General features: G+C 38.5%; 2 protein-coding genes across 2 annotated transcripts; one reads left to right on the top strand and one right to left on the bottom strand.

Annotated features, from left to right (window-relative positions):
* Positions 1-7,910: 7,910 nt before the first annotated feature.
* LOC118330590 (protein FAM180A-like) lies at positions 7,911-11,896 on the top strand. The gene is made up of 3 exons (XM_035665197.1): positions 7,911-8,068; positions 11,088-11,185; positions 11,279-11,896. Exons 1-3 carry the CDS (start codon positions 7,990-7,992, stop codon positions 11,606-11,608), a joined length of 507 nt encoding a protein of 168 aa, XP_035521090.1. The 5' UTR covers positions 7,911-7,989; the 3' UTR covers positions 11,609-11,896.
* A 10-nt stretch (positions 11,897-11,906) lies between these two features.
* zgc:110789 (Xan_ur_permease domain-containing protein) lies at positions 11,907-19,349 on the bottom strand (the record flags this gene model as incomplete). Its single annotated transcript, XM_035665196.1, is given in 11 exon segments — positions 11,907-12,544; positions 13,230-13,325; positions 13,422-13,530; positions 13,640-13,804; positions 13,947-14,200; positions 14,319-14,475; positions 14,609-14,729; positions 15,243-15,424; positions 16,428-16,587; positions 18,489-18,646; positions 19,212-19,349. Coding segments are annotated over 11 exon segments (1,815 nt in total), but the record flags the coding sequence as incomplete, so codon positions are not given.
* Positions 19,350-19,591: the final 242 nt, after the last annotated feature.

The raw sequence follows: 19,591 nt of genomic DNA, 5'->3' as shown, positions 1-19,591 counted from the left end.
GTATCCAATGAACTACAAATATTCAAGCCACGTTAAGTCAATTTTATTTATATAGCCGAATATCACAAAACACAAATTTAGTAGTATACAACCTATAGTATCCTTTGACTCCTGATACAAATAAGAAAAAAAAAGACCCGCAAAAATCAACTTTTAAGCAACAGAAGAGGGATCCCTCTCCTGGGAGTGACAGACGGACAATAGATGTTGTGTGTACAGAATAGACAAACAATCGGGATGAAAAAAATGGCCTGCCAAGCTGACGTCAGTCATGAACAACACCTCTCACCCCCAGCATGAGACTGTGAGGGCTTTCAGCAGCTCCTTCAGCAACAGACTGCTACGCCCACAGAGCAAGAAGTAGCCATCATAGTATAGCACTGTTTGTTGTCTCTGTCACCCACCACTTACATCACAGCTACTTTTTTGCACTATTTATCTACATCTACATATTTCTACATATTATATATGCCCATTTTATGCACACTTCATGCTCTTTATGTTGTATATGTATATACAATATGTAGTGCATATATTTATATTTATTTTTATTTATTGTTTGTGTATTTTCTTATCTGTCACTCTTTTTGTGATGTGTTGTATCTGCAACTGCTGTAACACGTAAAATTTTCAGAGTGTGGATTAATATCTTATCTTATCTCTTAAAATTATAGATTGTGAAAATATATAAAGAATACGGATCCAGGAGGACGGTGAGCCACTTCAAGTGGAGCCAAACATATCTGAGCCCACACAACCTCTCTACCATGGAGACCTGTAAAGACGACAGACTGCACAGACTCACAGCAGCAAAGCTCAAGCACACCATTCACGCAGATAGAAGAAAGGAACTGATACAGGGAGCGAGACACAAGGACTACATGGACACAATGGACAGAGAGAAAGAGGATGTTGAATTACCTGGAGGATGGAGATTTAGATCCAAATAATGCATCATTTTATGCCATAAACATGTCTAAAAAATGAGTCCTTATACAGACATCACACCATTTTAATGCATCATTTTGTAAAAATAAATACAGCATATCATATCAGCATGTTATATGTAAAGATTGATGAATTATTACAGAATATGACCCCCTCTGTATCTCCAGCTGAAGTCCAACCCGCATACAGGGACATGAAACATGAGCGCAGCAGTAACCTCATCACTCTTGCTGCATTAGAGCCGGATCCCTGCGTTTAGCACTGCCTAGGTCTATGATTTCATTACAGATGCTTGATTCAATACTAACAACTCAGATGACTTCAGGTCACTTACTCAATGACAGCGCTGCAGGCAATACCATCAATCACCTACAACTAACCTTCATCTCATCTCCCCTGTATGGAGAACCTATCCTGTTCACTGTAACAGCACACTCCGAGTCCTTTTTCACCCCCTTTCGAGCTCAGCTTGCCTGATACTGTACATACCACTCACTCCGGCCTAAAGAATTTAGCTTCAAGTGCACAGCTGTGAAAACAATCTTTTCCCACATATTTCCAAATTCTATTGGCTTTGTGTTTGGGCTTTGCTTGTACCTCACACGAGAAGGTCTGAATGAGCTGCCTACTTGTTTGATGTACTGAGAAAGAAAGCAATCAGATTGACAAGATAAGGCTTTTCTTTTGGCCGCCCAAGGTCAGACAATTACCGCACAGTAACAGAGATATTGCATTGGACGGTGGAAAAAGATGTAAAGAAACAAGACCAAGAGTCTACAGCATGCTGGCAGCTGTGTGAGGCTGTACATGAACTAAATGCTGACGTCGGCATGCTTACAAGCGCACTCTGACAGTCCTAACAGGCTGATGTTATCAGGTATAATGTTTACCATGTTCACCCTGTTAGTGTTCTAACATTTGCTAATTAGCACTAAACACAGTACACGAGGCTGATGGTTTTGCAGGTATTTGGTCATGTACTGGAAAAGTACTGGACAGATTGGGATTTTGACATCATGGTGCCACTAGAGGAAATGTCAGGTGATCACTAAAGTGAGTTGCATTGATTCTCTGGAGATTTCAATTTTCTGTTTAGAATTTCATTCTAATCCATCCTGTAGTTGTTAAGATATTTCAATCTGGACCAAAGTGGTGAACTGACCAAGACCATCATTCCCTTCCCTATGCTATGCCACTAGTGTGACTAAAAAGGCGGTGGAAAGTGAAAACTAAGGTTAAGTGGATTAGAGGGGGAAGACAGAGTGAAAGAGAGAATAAAAGCTAAAGGGAGCTAATAGAATCTCCATCAGCCTGTGAAAGAGCTCATATAGAAAGTCAGTAGCCTTAATTGCAACTTCAATGGAACTTAAGTCCATTAGGATATTGACATCCCTGTCAAATAAACTGAGGCAACGTAAACATCATCTCCTGTAGTCTAATGAGTTCATATTGACATTTTATTGGTCGTGTGTGTGCATGCCTGCACAAGCAAAATTAAAATGGAAAGTGTATGTATTTATAAGACTGTTTCACTGTTTACACACCCGTCTGACTGCAGCTCACCATTTGCTTTCTTTTTCTTTGTAATATTTTCTGGGCACTCAAAGATTAAAGTAATGATTAAAATAATGATATTGCTCAGCAGGGTGAGAAGCAGAGCCACTTCCCAGCTCCCAGCAGGACCTGCAGTTGTAACTGAGGTAATGGCCTTGAACTGCAAGAGTCTTTGCAGCCTGAAACAGAGCCCTATGGTCACTTGCCCAGATTACTGAGCCATTACTATAGCTTAACTAGGAGAAAACTTGCTTGTTGTAAATTGAAACTGTAAATCTCCAGTACTGCACTGAAATACAAAATATGTTTCTGTGTGATTGCCTGTGTTTTACATTTTCCCTCTGATCTTTAAGGAAGACAGTGGACGGTAGATACCCTATGTCAAGGTCGAGGACAATGGGAGGAGGCGGCAAAAGCTCAAAGAGCTAAAGAGGATGTGGAAGAAGAGGGATATGCGAGGAAAGGAGCAAAAGACCTTGGATTTACAGAAATGCCTATTGTGGATCTGGCTGAGAATTTGCAGACACGCACAGTATATTTGAATAAAAGTGCACACAAAAACTCAAACAAAGACTCCAAGAACTGAATGTGAGTGATGAGGGGCACGTTCAAGGCCTTGCCACTGCAGACAGCTCATCTGTCGTCCTCAGAGATAAGAGGGGGATTCAGACAGGATGGGTCCAGAATGTGAGCCAGACTGTGTCTCTGCCTGCAGGCCAAGCGTTCAAGATTGAAATCTTTGAATAACTGCTTTGAATGAAATGAGAACATTAACAATATGTATTCAAGGTTTTGCTTGTAGTCAGTTTTTATAAGTTCTTGGTAGTATGGAAGTTCAGGGCTGACAATGTAATGTAAAACAGAGGAAATCAATTTTACCGTGTATGTGCATGTGCAAAAAATTATAAATAAACAAATTAAATCAACTCAAGATTTTTATGTTTTAAAATGCATATGTATTTCCAAAATAAAACAAAAGCTCAACTGACAAGTTTTGGCATCCACTTAATCCTTCTGTTGTTGTAATAAAACTAAATGCAAAATGCACTTGGACTTATTACAGTTATGTGCTTCCTGAACTGCAATGATAATGATATTATTTTAAAATATATTAATACATTTTTTTTTTAAAGATTACATTTAAACAAGCTTATTAAAATGTAGATAGAAATTTTAGATAAAGCCCAATTTTAATTTTTAAAAATTAAAAACTCTGGAATGGAAAAATACATTTCATTTAATATGTTAGGGTTATGCTATGGTGTAATTAATCAAAGTGAAAGCTTTGTGCACAAATTAAATTTCCCATGCATCGAATGATTTTCATACAGGCCTATTGTTAGTCCTAGATGTGCATAGCATTAAAAGAAAATCAACTCTTAGTGAAAGAGTATTCGTTGTATATAAATACACTACAGATTTCCACCATCTGTAATTTATTTCCTCACAAAGAGCTGTTTAACCTATTTTTTGTTTCTTGCTCAGTCTGCCTTTGTGCCTCCTCAAAACCCAAGAGAGAAAGAATACCATCAGAGCAGTTAGATTTATCTCATCATTCTAAAACAATACAGTTGCTGTTTTGAAGTCCTGATAGGGCTGGATATTTGCTGCAACTTAAACCCAAAATGTGAAAACACAGGTCATTTGTCAAAGTACAGTAACTGTGTCCAGTCCAGAATCCAAAGACTGTTCCGTTCCCACAATGCTATTTTTGGTTGCGATTTGGATGCAGACTGTCCCAGAAAGTCACGTTCCGACTGCAGTCTGTGGGGATTTTGAACTTCTCCATGTAGCTAATTACAGTCATGGCTTTGCTCTTATGCTCTGTGTCTATGAGGAACAGATGGACAATGGGTTTGACAGTCTGACTCAGTGACGCATTACTGCGCCAGCAAAAAGATCTGGTCGGGCGGCGTGTCCCAGAAGTCAGAAATTATGAGAAGTTAGTATCATTTTAAAAACAGGAGGGTGGCTGAACGGATCATAAACTGGGTTTGGCCCAAAGACAGCAACATACAATAGAACTGCATAGTGCTGACAGATGGTCTGTGAAAAAGCTGGGATGTCTGCAGTACCAGGCTGTGAAATGGCAACTGCCCAGGGCTTGTTGATGCTGTACACAGTATCTTCAGACTCTGAAGACAAAATGCTGATGTGCTGAAATGAAAGTTAAAATAGTTTTCCAACATTGTGTTTAGAGAGGAATTCAAAGTTCACCGCTTTCCTGAGTTTAGTGGAATTTTTGCCCAAAAGCAAATAGTGGCAAAATAATTATGCATGTTCACATCAGTACCACATGTCCCAGTGTATCATATTAGTGTTTATAAAGTAAAAAAACTAAAAACTTGGATTTGACTCTAAGCAGATAAATACTGCCATCTATTGGAAAAGTGTAACTATTACAGATCTTTGGAGCTTTATTGAAATGGCCAGTTCCTATCTTCTCATTCTCCATGCTGCATTATTTGTTTTAAATAAAACTTTGACATTGAGAACATGTAATTTGTAAATCTTTTGTGTCACACAAAGTCTGACAAATGTATATTTACATTAAGACTGTGTTCATGTACCATGGCTATCCTTACAAGTAGACTCTGATGAATTCAAATTTTATTTTAAAAAGCATAATTATAGCATGTCCTGTCCTCCTGTCTTGAATCTCAATTTTCTTAAAAAGCATGCTCAAAATCGAAGCAGCAGAGGCCTGGACTTTTAGTCCCTAGCATGTCCCAAAAACCCAGGATCATACGCTTCCCACAATGCAACAGGAAATTGTTTTTCATTCAACACAGGCTTGCAAAAGCTCCTCCAGAGCCACAGAAAAGCTTATTGCAACTCTTATCACAGCCCTTATGTAATGTAAAGTTGTGACTGTGATATGTAATTATAGTGTTTAAATGCTTGGATAATATTGATTATCCAAAAATCCTAATGTGTTATGTGTTTTTGTCAAATGTTTTAGTTCTTATCCTCTCTCTCACCCAGCAGACATTTTGACTTGTCATAGCAGGAAAAGCACAGGTGTTATTAATAACATTAATGATGTCTCTGTTCCATTTAAGTGTACTCGGCCATGTAAGTGAGCCAGCATACACAATACTATGGCCCTGACACTGGCACACCAAATGGAATGCAGTCATAATTAACATTATTAGTTACACCTGTGTGTTGAAGTGCCTTGAAAAAAGGTTTGTGCCGTGTCCAAAATCACTTACTTGTTCTACTCAACAGATTGCTAAACAGGATGGATGCTGTAGGCAGGGAGGTTAAAGACATGTGGTATCTGCAAGCACTGATTACACGGGGAAGAAGTATGTGTGTCTCGTCCTGGAAAGATCTTATTCTATACCTGAGCTTGCTTGTATCCTGGTCTAAGTCCCCAAGGATGGCGGTGGCCTTTTCCATGCTTAAAGTAAGCAACATTTTAATGTTGCAACTGCATGGAGCCAATTTTAACTGCAGCATATTATTGGGTCGTTCAGTAATTTTAAGCAATGTATCATTGTATGTACAATATTAATCTGTAAAGTAACTAACTATAGCTGTAAAATAAGTACATATTTCCCTCTGTAATGTGTACTAAATGTAGAATGTGGCAAAGTGGAAGTTCCCAAAGTGCAAATAGCTCAATATTTTATTGAAGGACACAACTTGAGTAAATAGTTCAGCCAACCACTGTCCACCCTGCATATTAAACACAGTTGAGATTGTGCAAACATTCAGCAGGATTTGACAGGCAGAACTATTTAGACCCTTTTCTTTTCTTTTCTTTTCTTTTCTTTTATTTGCTGTTCTTGTGTGTAACCAACTGCTGTCAGTCCACAGGCATGTCCTGTCTTCAGTCTACATTTTCTTCAGTATCGACAGCTGGCTTTGTTCAAGTGTGACAATATACACATCAAGCCTCAGCCTTATTATCACTGACCAGGTGATCATCCACTTATTTAATATAATCAGAAAAACAAGGCCAATCCTAACACAGGGCTCCATCCACCTCTGAGTCACTCAGTAAGTACACCAATTTAAGAAAGGAAATTATTTGGGGCATAGCCTAGAATAACATTTTTATTTAATTTGCCCATTGAAAGAATAATATGTTTGTTCAAGTTGTTGAGCTGTAATTCTTGGAGGGTTCACAGAGGCCACAGTTCTCCTGCCAGCTTCAGTACAGACTGGGTCTGCATTCCTCTGCAACAGCACGACAGCCACATCTCAGTCTGAGACGCAGTTTTGTCCGATTCCGACTTCCACATCCACATCTGAGCTCCTGAGGGCCAGATGTATGGAAATTACCTCTAGAAAATGTAACTGTGTACTGTGCTCACATGTTGGCATCACTGTGTATGCCCAAATTAAATAAATGAACGTTAAAAATAGTGTTCAAACAAATAAAAGTTATTTTATATGGTTGCACTTCTGGTAACTGTTCCTAAGGCATGTGGAGAAGGAGTACTGTGCCAAGCAGTGAACAAAGTCTTTCTTTGTGGTTACTGCATATGTTTTCTGTCCAGAACTCTGGGGTGCGTGCATTGTATAATTAGAAATAATCACTTAGCTGAGTTTCATGTTCATGGAGTGTGAACTTTCCACATTTGTCCTCCTATGGACCACAAACCGAGCTGGTTGCCGGTGGTCATCCTGGCACTGTCACATAGCCTCCTACCCGCTGAGGGGCCACGCTGTTGGTAAAAACAGACTTCAGGTACAGAAACACAGCTTGAGGAAGACAATAAACATAGCCTCTCACCCAATCAGTTCTGCAAACCCACAAACAGAAGCCAAGATGAATAAGATGGTTTAAAAGAAAGCAACAACATATGTGTTCAACGGAGAGAAAGTGTTTCACATGACATGCTGCTTCCAAGGCTAAACAGACTGTAAATGGCAGTGACAGATAATGACTATGTGTACTGCACATGATTCCATGGTTTGCTGGGTGCAGCTGAACTATATAACCATTCAAATTTAAAAGAAGTATGACTGGATTTTGAGTTGCATTAAAAACAGCAGTGGGGTTTAAGTGTTTTTTTAAGGATAAGGGCACATGAAGTTAGTCCTGTATGAAGTACTCAAGTGATAAACAATGAATAGAAACACATAAAAATGCTGCTGCTAGGATGAGGACGAGAAGTGTCATTAACATACCTGTAAGTAGTGAGAGCAGGAGGATTTAAAAAAGAGTGCATCTGTGAACTTGATGGCAACCAGCTGAAAGCATTAAAAGAGAGATGGCTTTCGAGACGCAGAGAAAGAGAGAGAGAGATCAGATGTGGATGGGAGGGGGAGAAAATACACAGTCCTGTGGACAGATGGAGTAAGAGAACACAAGTGATGAAGAAGGTCCACAGTCCGATGTTATGCGAGGCTGCAGAAGCATAGTAAAGAGAAGGGAGGAAATGCAACAGAAGGGAACCCTGGGTGCTAACAGGCAGAGAAGTACACAGTAGTAGGAGTTCCATGTGACATTGTAAGAGTGATCAGCCCGCTATGCTGCCCTGCAGATTGGTCATTGTTGGTCTTTTGTACTGCTGCATCAAACCAGGTGTCGCACGACATGGGACTAAAGGTAAGACTTGAACTGAAGCTCAACACTTTAATGCAGAATGGCAAACAGTTAAGAGGAATGCATTTTTATAAATACAAAACAAAGCAAAAAGACTATTTAGCAGCAGTGTTAATATTATTTGATCAGACGACATGTAAGAATGTGATAATGGATTAATTCCAATAGTGGGATAACTGTTTTTGATTTTGTGCATGTGAGTCACAGACAATAATAGAAATTTATGACAGCTTATAATTTAGTCAATTTATTTATTCTGTGTTCAAAAATTGTTTCAGTAAATAAATTATTCTTGGCTCTAGACTGAATGTTCCTTGTTCGTTGTTTTAGCTGTACTGTTTTATTAAACCAGAAAAACAGAGACCCACATCTTTTTATTTTCTTTCCAAACTCTGAAGTTTTTACTGAAAACAAATTAACAAAATGTTATGCAAGCATAGTTTTATAACAGGAATTTGCTCATGATGTGTATTGGACATGAGAACATATTGCACACATTTTACTGCAATGCTCCTCCATGCATGAAAAACTGCTCTGTCATCTTCCTTTTTAAACAACACAAGAGCACCTTTAGATTTAATAGACTATTAGAATATTATATAGTACAGAATGAAAAATAAAATGCAAAATAAGTACAATTTTATACACATTTGTAGGTTAAATACTGTGGCTTTCAAGTTACAGCTCATTTTTATATTATGCACACTTGTATTCTCATCTAGCTACAGATGTCATCTGCACCTGTTTCTAATAGGAAAACAATGAGAGGGTCCAAAAATGATCTGAGAGAGGAAACTCATATTACTCAAGTGAATGAAAAGCATACTGCTGAGATATTCAGACCAGCTCTGGTCAGGGAATTCCTTTTGTCTAATGAGGTGGGGTCTTTTGTGATTTGATTATGCATTCCCGGTTCTCTCACTGATAAAACATTACAGACAGGAACACAAATGTACTGATGCCTGCAGAGCAACAAATCTGGTGGCTGGAGTTTCTAGTTTTGCCTATGGACACTTCTGTATTGACAGGAAGTATGAGTCAAAGACTTTAAGACTGAAATCCAAACAGCAGTAAAAAGCACTTCATTATAAAAATCTGGAGTCACCAGAAGCACATATTTGACCTCTGTCATCGAGTTCAGCTGGAAAACATACGAGAGATATCTACAGTTTACTAATCTGCATGATTTTTGGGCAGGTTTGTTGCTCCCAAATGTAAACACACTGTCGTGCATCTCAATGAACACATTGGACAATTGGGTTCTTTGCATGGTAAGCAAAGCAATGAAATGGTTATATTGGTGAAATAAGCAGCCAATGTCATCTGTATGTTTGTATTTGGAGGACTCACCTAGAAGATTCAAATGATTATTATATATTATTATACTACTCATTGAGCTTAGATTAATGGAGGTTATTATTTAAACATTATGACTAACTTGTGTGGATTATTTGATCCTGCAGAAATCTTTGAAATTTGTTTGTGTTTTGTTTGTTTGTTTGTATGCCTGACATAAACGAGTAGATGACAAGGAGTGAAAGAATTGGCAGCTGGGTGTTTGACTCTGGCTCAGACATTTAATGAATTTCTTAACTGTGTTTTCAAACTTTTCTCTCGCTTTACACTCTATGAGCTGGTCACAACATCTTTACTCCAGACTAGACTCCAGACAAAACTGTTCAAGTTTAATGGTTTCGATTTTGATTTGCTGAAAACATCAAACAACACAGTCCTGTTCAGTCACTAAATATATCAGTCACTCTACCACAGCCTCCAACTCTGCATGACTGTCTGTCTGCATTTATGTCTGCATGATTTCCTCTTTTCTTCATCTTTTCTCTTCCATCTGTTCTCCTTTTCATCTACCCAACATCATTACCTGCAGTTTATCCTTCATACCATATGAAATGTAAACTGCCTGAGTTCCAGATTTTACATGCATTAATGAAACCTGCCAGCAAAGAATGCCAGAGATACTGGATAGTAAATGAAAACAGTGGTCTGAATTTCCTTCTTTCTGTCCCCTTTTTCTGTATGGCGAAAACGTCCAGACTGGAATATCTTAACAACTTTTGAATGCATTGTCCTTACAATTTATATAGACATTCAGGCTCGCCAGAGGATTGATCCCTCTGACTTTGGTGATCCCCTCACTTTTCCTCTAGCACCACCAGCAGGTCAAAGCTTTCACTTATCTAGTGAAATTGTATTTGTTAAACATCAACATGTTAGCATTTAGCTCAAAACACCATTGTACAACCTCACAAACCACAGCTGTATTATTGTTATTAATCTTCTTTGCCATGAATTTTTGTGTTTCTGTAGCCTACAATTATTAGTCTTTTAAAGATGCTAAACAAAGTTTTCACTAGTTATGAAACAGTCTCAGTTTAATACTGATGCCTCTATATGACCTATAAACAACAAGACGATCAGCGAGAAGACTGGCTATTTCTATACAGAATCAACACAAAATGAAAGTTCCTCGTGGCTGCTTTTCACAATGTGACTGCATTGTATTCAAGGACTGTTTCCTTCCTCGTGCTCTTAAGTAAGGGTTCAGGTTTTCAACTCTGACTTTCCTAAATCATGGGTCTAAGGAATGCTGTGAAAATGAGGCTCAAATGCTAAGCCAGTCATCTGGAGCATGTTGTATAACCCGTATGTTACTCCGCCTTTGATTCTTCTGCTGCCTTTGAAGATCGAGGTCACGTCTCATCGCCTGCAGATAGAAGTCATCTGTAAGGTCAGAGATCGCAGGGTATACCATAGATCAACTGCAGTATGTTGAGGTGTGAGCCTGGCTCTCACATGTGCCAGAACAGCAGCACCCCAGTAAAGCCTGTATTTCATGGGACCTAACAGTTCAGAGATTGTTATTATTATTGAAACCTTTTGGGTCCGGGGGAGTAAATCACAGGATAAAAACCTGATAAACCTGAAAGGAATGGTTTGCTGAGCAAACTGTCCTTGCTCTTCTACCACACCTCATTCTTACTGTCTGTCTGTCTTTACCCACCAGCCCTATTCCCAGCTGCAAGTAGAATAAAACGAGGGGTGGCAAATTTGGTGAACCCCACCTTCCACAAATCCTTTGATGATGTTCATCTGTTATTTGAGGTGAGACAAATATGGCCATCAATAAGTGTTCGAAGTGTAAAACCAGCAAATACACCTCAACTCTGATAATGTCTTCCTCTTTACATCTAATAGATCCTGCTGGCTGGCATACACTTTGAGGGCAGTGGAGAGATTTCAGTCCAAGATGCTGAGCTGGCTTCCCTCCGCAAGACAAAAAACCTGGAAGTCATCTGTGAGGAGATCATTCCCAGGAAGCTAACAGACATATTTAGGCTCATCTCTGACCTTTCAGATCATATTGGTCACCTTCATCAGGACGATTTTGAACGCATCCTGTTGACCTTGGTATACACTACCCAGCAGATGGTCAATTCAACTACTGAACACCAACGGTCTGTGTGGGAAGAGTCTTTTGTTAGTTTGTACAAAGCCATCAAGCAGGATCTGACAGGGACAACTTAAACCGATATTGGTGTTGATACACAGTGGCCCCATGTTTACTATGCGCACAAGAAAAACCTTTTTTGAAAAATATCCTTTGAGTTCAGTGGCTAGTCCTGATTTGTGCATTGAGGAAGGTTTTGTACGCTGGCATATATTGATATGAGAAGCCTGAGAGAAAAGTCCTGACACAAATAGGTAAAGTGCATGACCTGATAATGACACAACTATTCAAATATTGACTGTCATAGCAAAGTTCACTATCATCTAGTTGTGATCACATTAAATCAAAGAAAACAAATAAAACAATATGCTTTAAACCAAAAAAATCATTGTTTATATTCAACAGTGTATGCTCTGTGAAAATGTCTGTGAAACTGTACAGAAAACAAGTCTCCAAGTTGAGATATACATATATATCTCTCTCTCTTCACCAGTTTTATATCATACAAAATATCTACTAAAACATCTGTAGAAAGATACCTAACTACCCCCCTAAAGGATATCCATATATTAATCCTATGCAAGATATCATTTGCCAATGTCAGTTTATGTGAAATACTTTGCACCATGTTGTTACAGTACATTGTCTTCAAAAGTACAAGAGGTCCGAAATGAGCTGCCTCAGATGGTATAGTTGCTGGAAAATCCCCAAAATGGCATGCTGATGTGAGCAAACAGCTCACAGAGCGACTCCAATAATGATCTGTGAAGGCTCTGGATGTCCCAGTGGCTTCTTAGGCTCCAGGGCATTACTATCTGCTGCGCATCCTCTCAGGGAGCTGGGCACACTAGGACCAGGAGGGCAGAAAGGAATGTACCGGAGCCAGGAGGAAGAAGACAAGTAAGAGCTGATACCAAAGGGAAGGTTGTACACTTCTCCGCTCTCGAGTGTGTTGCTGGAGTCATCCTCGTGAGCCTTGTTCCAGGCCAGGATGCCTCGTTCATGCTTTGATCCTGTTGGACACATGATAAATGTCTTTAACCATACAGCCTACTGAATAGCTGAATTTTAAATTACTTAGCAATGAAGGAAGTTGCTACAGTATAACTTGCTATCGGTGCCACCAGGCACATACTTATGTACATACAAGGCAAAAAAAAAACAGTTGCTTTCACGTCACAAGTATATAAAATATTTGGCAACACTTTTTTTCTATTTTCTAGTCATGGCGACTTTAGTGTTTAAAGTAATTACATGCCTATTTGCACATGCATATCTATGGACTGCATACCTTACACTGTGTCTGATACTTAGCACGTCACTTACAGTCAATTGATGGAAGAGAAGAATCAGCTTTGGAATAAATTAGGTTTAACCCTTTATTATTTTATCCTATATATTGACTCTTCTTCCCGCTAGGAGATTACGTATCACATACTTTTACAATCTATTTTGCTGTTAATAGGCTAAAAGTATGACGAGTTAATGGACTAGTGTGTAGGATTCAATTCGGGGCTTGACCCTCCTCTTCCAAGCATGTAGGATAAACTACGGTGGCCACAAAACATGCGAAAAGACCCCATCTAGTGTTTGGTTAATCCTATCTAGGGTACTGTAGAAACATAAGGATTTTGATTACTTAAACAATTTAGACATAGTATTACTAATCAAATAACTAATAATATAATTAAAAAATACCTGGAATTGTGTTGTCCAGTATGAAGCCAAAGAAACCTCCTACAAACATACTGGTTGTCAGAAGGACCTGTAGCACCTGGTCGACTTCAACCACACCTGAATACAACACAATAAAATTAGTTAAACCTCTGTTAACAATCAAGTAAAAGTATGAAGCTTTTTATGAAAAACAGTGAAATTTTATCGATGCACCTGTAGCAATAGCTGCAGGGTTCTTTAAGATCCAGTTAGGGATGACCAGACCAGAGAACATGGAGAAGCCAAAAACGAAGAGGTTTCGAGACGAATTCATATCTGCATACTGAAAATGTGGAGAAAACAGAAAAAAAGGAAATGTTAAATGCAATATTTAGGTCAATGTAAAAAAAAAAAATGCAAGCAAAAAATCGTTACTGTTTTAGAGTGTTTACCTGCAGATTAGAAACTCCTGCTGCAGAGATAACGCCAAACATAACCATGAACATCCCTCCTATCACGGGTGATGGGATAGTGGTAAATATAGCACCCACTTTACCAAACACACCCATGACAACCATCAAGACTCCACTGGCTACTATTACCATGCGACTGCCAACCTGCAAAAAGAAAAGAGAGAAAAAGAAAAGGCTTCTCTTGAAACTATACCCCAAAAAAGTTTATGCTTATCTACAAATGTGTAAGTCTGAGTAAATAACCAAATAATCTTCTTCTCAGCCTATACATACAGGCTCGTCGTACCTTTGTAATACCGAGGGCTCCGACATTCTCGCTGTATGAAGTGGTACCATTTCCTGTACCCCAGGCTCCAGCCAGCAAGCAGCCCAGTCCCTCAATGCCGATACCCCTGTTTATGGCATGTTTAGGGGGAGGTGGAGCCCCAGATAGCCTGGCACAAGCGTGGTAGTCCCCTACAGACTCTATCATGGAGGAAATCACACCAGCCAAGATGCCAACCACACCTGCCAGGCTCACAGTCGGCATCCCCCACTGACCTAAATTTGGATTAAAACATATTGGAACAGAGAATGACACAGAAGCCTGCATTATAGTTTTCTATTAACTTTTTTATTATTAAAAAGTCAGTTCAGATGATAGTTAGCAGCCTGTTACCTGGGTATGGAAAAGTGATCCAGGGAGCTTTGCTTATAACATTTCCCTTTAGATCCGTGCGGGCCATGTAACCATACTTTTCTGGTTCAGCAGGAAGTACATTGAAGGTCGTCAAAATGTAGCAGATTATCCAAGACAAAGTGATTCCAAGCAGAACCTGAGGATACATAGACAAAGAATCACCTTTTTGTTCTTGTAAAGTGGTCTAAAGATAAAATGGATAATTCATTTCATAAGTCTTGATCCAAAAGGCAATTACTGGCAAACAAGACAATTTGTTTGGTACATACAGGGAGAATCTGAAAGACGTAGACACGGGAGATGTGCAGTTTTTTATCCTTGTTGTACATAGGAAAGGGCACAGGTATATGACGGAGGTACTGTGAGAACAGGGTGATTAGTGCTGTGGTCCTATATGAGACAGGGACAAAGACATTCATTCACAATATAAAAAAAATACTGTATTACATTGTAGCTAAGTCCACTCTAACCAACACAAAACTAAGCAGAGCAGCTATAAGCAGGTTCTTTGGCAAGGAACTTTTAATAGGCTTTCCTACCCTGCAGAGAGATTAGGACTTTTACACAGATTTCAAGTCTGTTATTATTTTTTAAAACTTGGCTGTACTCTAGGCAGGGAATCAAGCTGATTTAGCATGACCTATAAGACAAGTGTGTTTGAAACTGGCACAAACTCCTTTTTACAAAGATATCAGAAGAGTTTGTTTGATTGCTATCTAAAAGTGATTGCATTACATGCAACATGATAAGAAATTTAGACAAAAATATGTTATATTGCAATGTAAAATACAATATATTGGTAGGTTTGAAATAGACTACTAATTTTTGCATTTGCATTTTTTTTTTACCTTTGTAACAGAATGATCCCAAACCATAAAAATCATGCTTGGGAATTTTACTCACATGGCAGATATGCCCCAGTGGTTGCCAGCATTGGCACCAGCTGAGTCAAACAGGGACAGTCCAATGAGAGAGATGGTAGGAGCGATGGTGAGAGGTCCAATGAAGCGCATGAAGAGGCCGATGAGGCCAGAGAAACCAACAAACACCTGGAATAGTGAGCCCACCATAATGGATCCCTGCAGCTGAAAACAGACACAAGTACAATAACATGTAGCATCACTCTTATTTCAAAGGTATTTACCAGAAATTAACATAAGTTAGAGAATACTGTAACATTTTTATTACTATAGAAAAATTATACATTGGTTTAATTCATATCAGTGATACTGTTATTTCCTATAAATCCTTACAGTTGCCACTGTTGCTACTGGAGCAGGGCCGAGAGGTAGTAAAGTTACGCTGATGTCTCAAAATGAAATATGGTATATTTAGTTAGCAATTTCACTCTTATTGTTGGAGATGTTTTGACTACCTGTGAGCTACACCCATATCTGACAGAGAAAAAATCAATTTCTTGTTCAGACTGTTTTGTCAACGATTACCACAATACCTACTATCCATAACAAATGCTGTATTTTAACCTCCACACAAGAAAATCAATCGTGGCTCTGCATTGCCAATGTTCTATCACACAGGACCAAAAGTTCAAGCTAGCATGAAACATGTACACATAATATGACCATTACACAGCAATCGAACAATGGCTGCTTTTGTGCAGCCCAGGGGTCTGTTGAAACAATGAGCATTTGTCCCAGCTCAGGCACCTAATTTGATACGCTCATAATTTTCTATGGGACAGTCCCTAAAAAGTATTTTCACACACAATACATAATACTCTCACGTGCCTTGAAGTAGTAATATTCAGTTTATTCCACTTGGGAGCAGAACTCAACAACAAGTTGAACTCACCTTTAAAATGTTATATTCACTGAGCTCTTAGGTCTTCACCAATTCCTGATAAATATATATATATATAGCTATAGTATATATAGTAAGCTCCACTATGTTCACCGGCTAGTTGCTAACTAAGAAAACAAAGTTGACAAGAGCGGTTTAGACAGGGCCTTTCGTGGCTACTGTAGTTTCTCCTACTCACAAGCTGTGATCAGTTACTTCACCAGTAGATGGCACTAAATCCTACACACTGGTCCTTTAAGTTGTGATTAGATCAGATGGTTTACTTACTGCTCTCATTCGACTCTGCCACACTTCTACAAATTCTGGGGAAGAGGTGTTGACTAGGCTGGCATTTTGGGTCCAAGCAGGACATGTCCACTCTGGCATGGACAGCATTGCCATTGAGGGTGCCAATAATGTGAATGTACCACCCTGGAGAATGGGCAGTCTGGAAATAAAGAACAATTAAGAGAATGGAGTCATACAGATATGACACCAGGATGATTTCTAGACAGGTCATACATATTCAGATATCATTGTGTCAGATGTGCAAGGTAACTTGAAGTAGGTGATTCAACCTCCTTCATACTTAACAAAAACAACTAAAAGGTTATATTAGCTTGATGTGCAATTCCTCTCAAGTCCACCGTCTCTATCTGCATCCACAGTCCCTGTTTCTTTCACTCACATATGATTCTGTAAAATGGTTGATTTAAATCATGTGAAGGTGGAGAGAGTCACTCTCTAATCAGGCCAACTGCTGTTCCAAAGATTAACTGAGTTAAAGTCATCTGCTATGTAATAATCCCCATTTTGCTGCTCACTTCCCCATCAACAATTCACATCAGATTGTAACAGACGCAGAACTTTTCCAGTGCAACAGTCTCAGAGTCAGAAGACAAGTATATTTGTGGAAAAATTAAGGGAATAGAGAAGACATATAGCAAGCAAATATCTTTTGATGGGAGAAATAATTAGTTTTGTTTTCTTTTGGCTTTTCTGGAACAGTGTGCCATTAAACCTACCAATTGTTTTCCTTACAGCTGGTATTTGGCGAGAGACAAGAAAGCATCAGTGGTGCTAAGCCAGGGGAATGTGGATTTAGCAAGAACTAAATTCCAAACATAATAAGATGGAAATTCCTTCCCTAATCCTACTGTGACACCAATAGTCAACTGGACTGAAGCTGTGCAAGCATAGTACAAGTTCAGAGCAACAAAACATAGTTCAAGTTTGTCGTTCTGCAAAACAAAATCTGCCATTACATCATTACAAGTCATCTGTGTGTATTTCACTGCACAAAAGGATACTTCACATTGAGTAGCCTAAACACTATGAGAGGAGTCTCTGTTTTGGCATCAGTTGTTCTTTTATTGCCATTCTATCTGCTTTTTATGAGATGATATATCTGATCTATATGAGATCGCCTAATTAAAGTGTCTTATTTGTTTATGTGCTATCTTATTCACTTCATTTCACCAGCTTTATATGAGCATTCTTTTATGAACATTTTACTTATTTATACATAATATAGAAATATATCTTTTATTTCCCACTTGCATTTCAAACTATTTATGTATGGATTCAGTGCTGTCTTATTATATGTATGCTCATGTTTATAATTTTTGTGATGTAATATGGATGGTGGCTTACAGTGTGTTTGGGATTTTAAATTTTTTGTTCTGTATATCTTTTGATATGTGAAGCTCTTTGGGTTTAAGCATTAAAGTGCTTTATTAAAAAAGGAATTATTATTAATTGTATTTGATATGTAAGATAAAATACATTTGATCATGCTGAATCCTGTACAATATACCCTTTGACTTTCCTAAAATTAGAAGATAAAGGCATACAAGATGCTGACTAAGGGGGAGGTCCAAACTAAGGTATTTCAATATGTAATTAAACTCTTTTACCTATTTTTTTCTCATCACAGCTAAACATACCTGAACATTCAAAAGCATCTTAATATAAAAGCTCTACTTTCCCTCCGATAATCCCTTAAATAGAAGCCATGTCCACTAACACCGCAGAATATTCTATTGTTCGTGGTTAAGACTGACTCACAGTTCAAAAGAGGTTAAGAAGGAAAGCTGAGAGGATGTTTTGTTCTGCTTGCTTAATCAGAAGGAGCAATATGGTTAATTCCACTTTAATGAACCCTGCTGTACTGCTGGATTTCTTATCTTATGTTCTTATATTATCCAGTAAATGAATGTAAATTATCCAGTGATTAGAAATAGAAATGTATTGTCTACAACCCTTAAACTAAACATTTACTGTATCATCCCAGCATCCCACCTACATCTTCCTGGCTGCCCATGAACTGCGTCATCTTTACTTCCTTACCTAATGCCGAAGGTAACTTGCAACAGAGTGCAAATACCAGAGACAAAGAAGATGGTACTGATGAGGTGGCTTTGTGTGATGCCGTCATGCTGCAGACACAACCCCTGAGACAAGATTAACGGGATGGCGATGATACCTCCAAATGCAGTCAAACAGTGCTGAGAGAACAAAGAAATATATCGAGAGATACATTTAGTTTATGTTTGATGTACATAAAAGTTAACCACATATTTCTATGTGCTGTGGGGGAATAATCTGCCTCAGGTTAGAGGCTAAAACATCATCAAAACATTAACTGATGCACTACCTATAAGTCTGTGGACTATATACAGTACTTGGAATTATGGTGCTGTAAAAATTGTAATGGCAATGGTGTATAGCATAAAAGATAACATATAACTAAGGACTTCCAAGAAAAGTCACAACTTTGACAGTTTGATTCCATTCCAGTTTTTAGGAAAAAAATATTCTAAATAAAAAAAATAAACCCTCTCACTGACTCTCCCACGTCGACTGTATCTGAGGAAAATTCCACAATCAGGCCTGCGTAAATAAAACCAAGTCTAACCAACCGTGAAGGAAGCGTCAAACAGAACCTCTCATGTGACACGTGTGCTCATGTTTACATTGTTAGATAACATCAGAAACTGCTCAGGCTCTTAATCAGGAAATGAATAGAGACTCAATGTCAAACATGACCTTAAAATCCCTTTGCTGACGTACCTGGATGCCTAGCAGGATGCACAGGTACCAGGGAGGTACATCCGTTACACAATATGCTAGCTTGTTGCTTTCTCCCTCTGTAGACGTGTCCATTTGTCCATGTTGTTTGTCAGGCAGATCACAAAAGTGTCTTTCAATCTTCAATTAGTCAGACAGAGAGGCAGACAGGTCAGTTAAAGATACTTATGAAATGATGGTATCTTTGCATTGTGGCAATCTGTCATTTTGTTATTTAAGTCAAATCTGAAAACAACAATAACAACAGAATGCTTAAACATCGCTTCCAGACATGTAGATAGATAGATAGATAGATAGATAGATAGATAGATAGATAGATAGATAGATAGATAGATAGATAGATACATAGATACATACTTCAT

The sequence above is a fragment of the Morone saxatilis genome, unplaced genomic scaffold (assembly GCF_004916995.1).
Source record: "Morone saxatilis isolate NCDOM2014 unplaced genomic scaffold, NCSU_SB_2.0 Contig2, whole genome shotgun sequence".
Taxonomy (NCBI): Eukaryota; Metazoa; Chordata; class Actinopteri; family Moronidae; genus Morone; species Morone saxatilis.
This window is presented reverse-complemented; position numbering and strand designations above follow the sequence as displayed.

What these genes read in the sequence shown, in the direction of transcription:
- LOC118330590 (XM_035665197.1), top strand. Translation starts at nt 7,990, where the DNA reads ATGCTGCCCTGCAGATTGGTCATTGTTGGTCTTTTGTACTGCTGCATC. An exon ending in CGCACGACATGGGACTAAAG is followed by an intron (nt 8,069 to 11,087) that starts GTAAGACTTGAA and finishes TTTACCCACCAG; the next exon opens with CCCTATTCCCAGCTGCAAGT. An exon ending in ATGTTCATCTGTTATTTGAG is followed by an intron (nt 11,186 to 11,278) that starts GTGAGACAAATA and finishes TACATCTAATAG; the next exon opens with ATCCTGCTGGCTGGCATACA.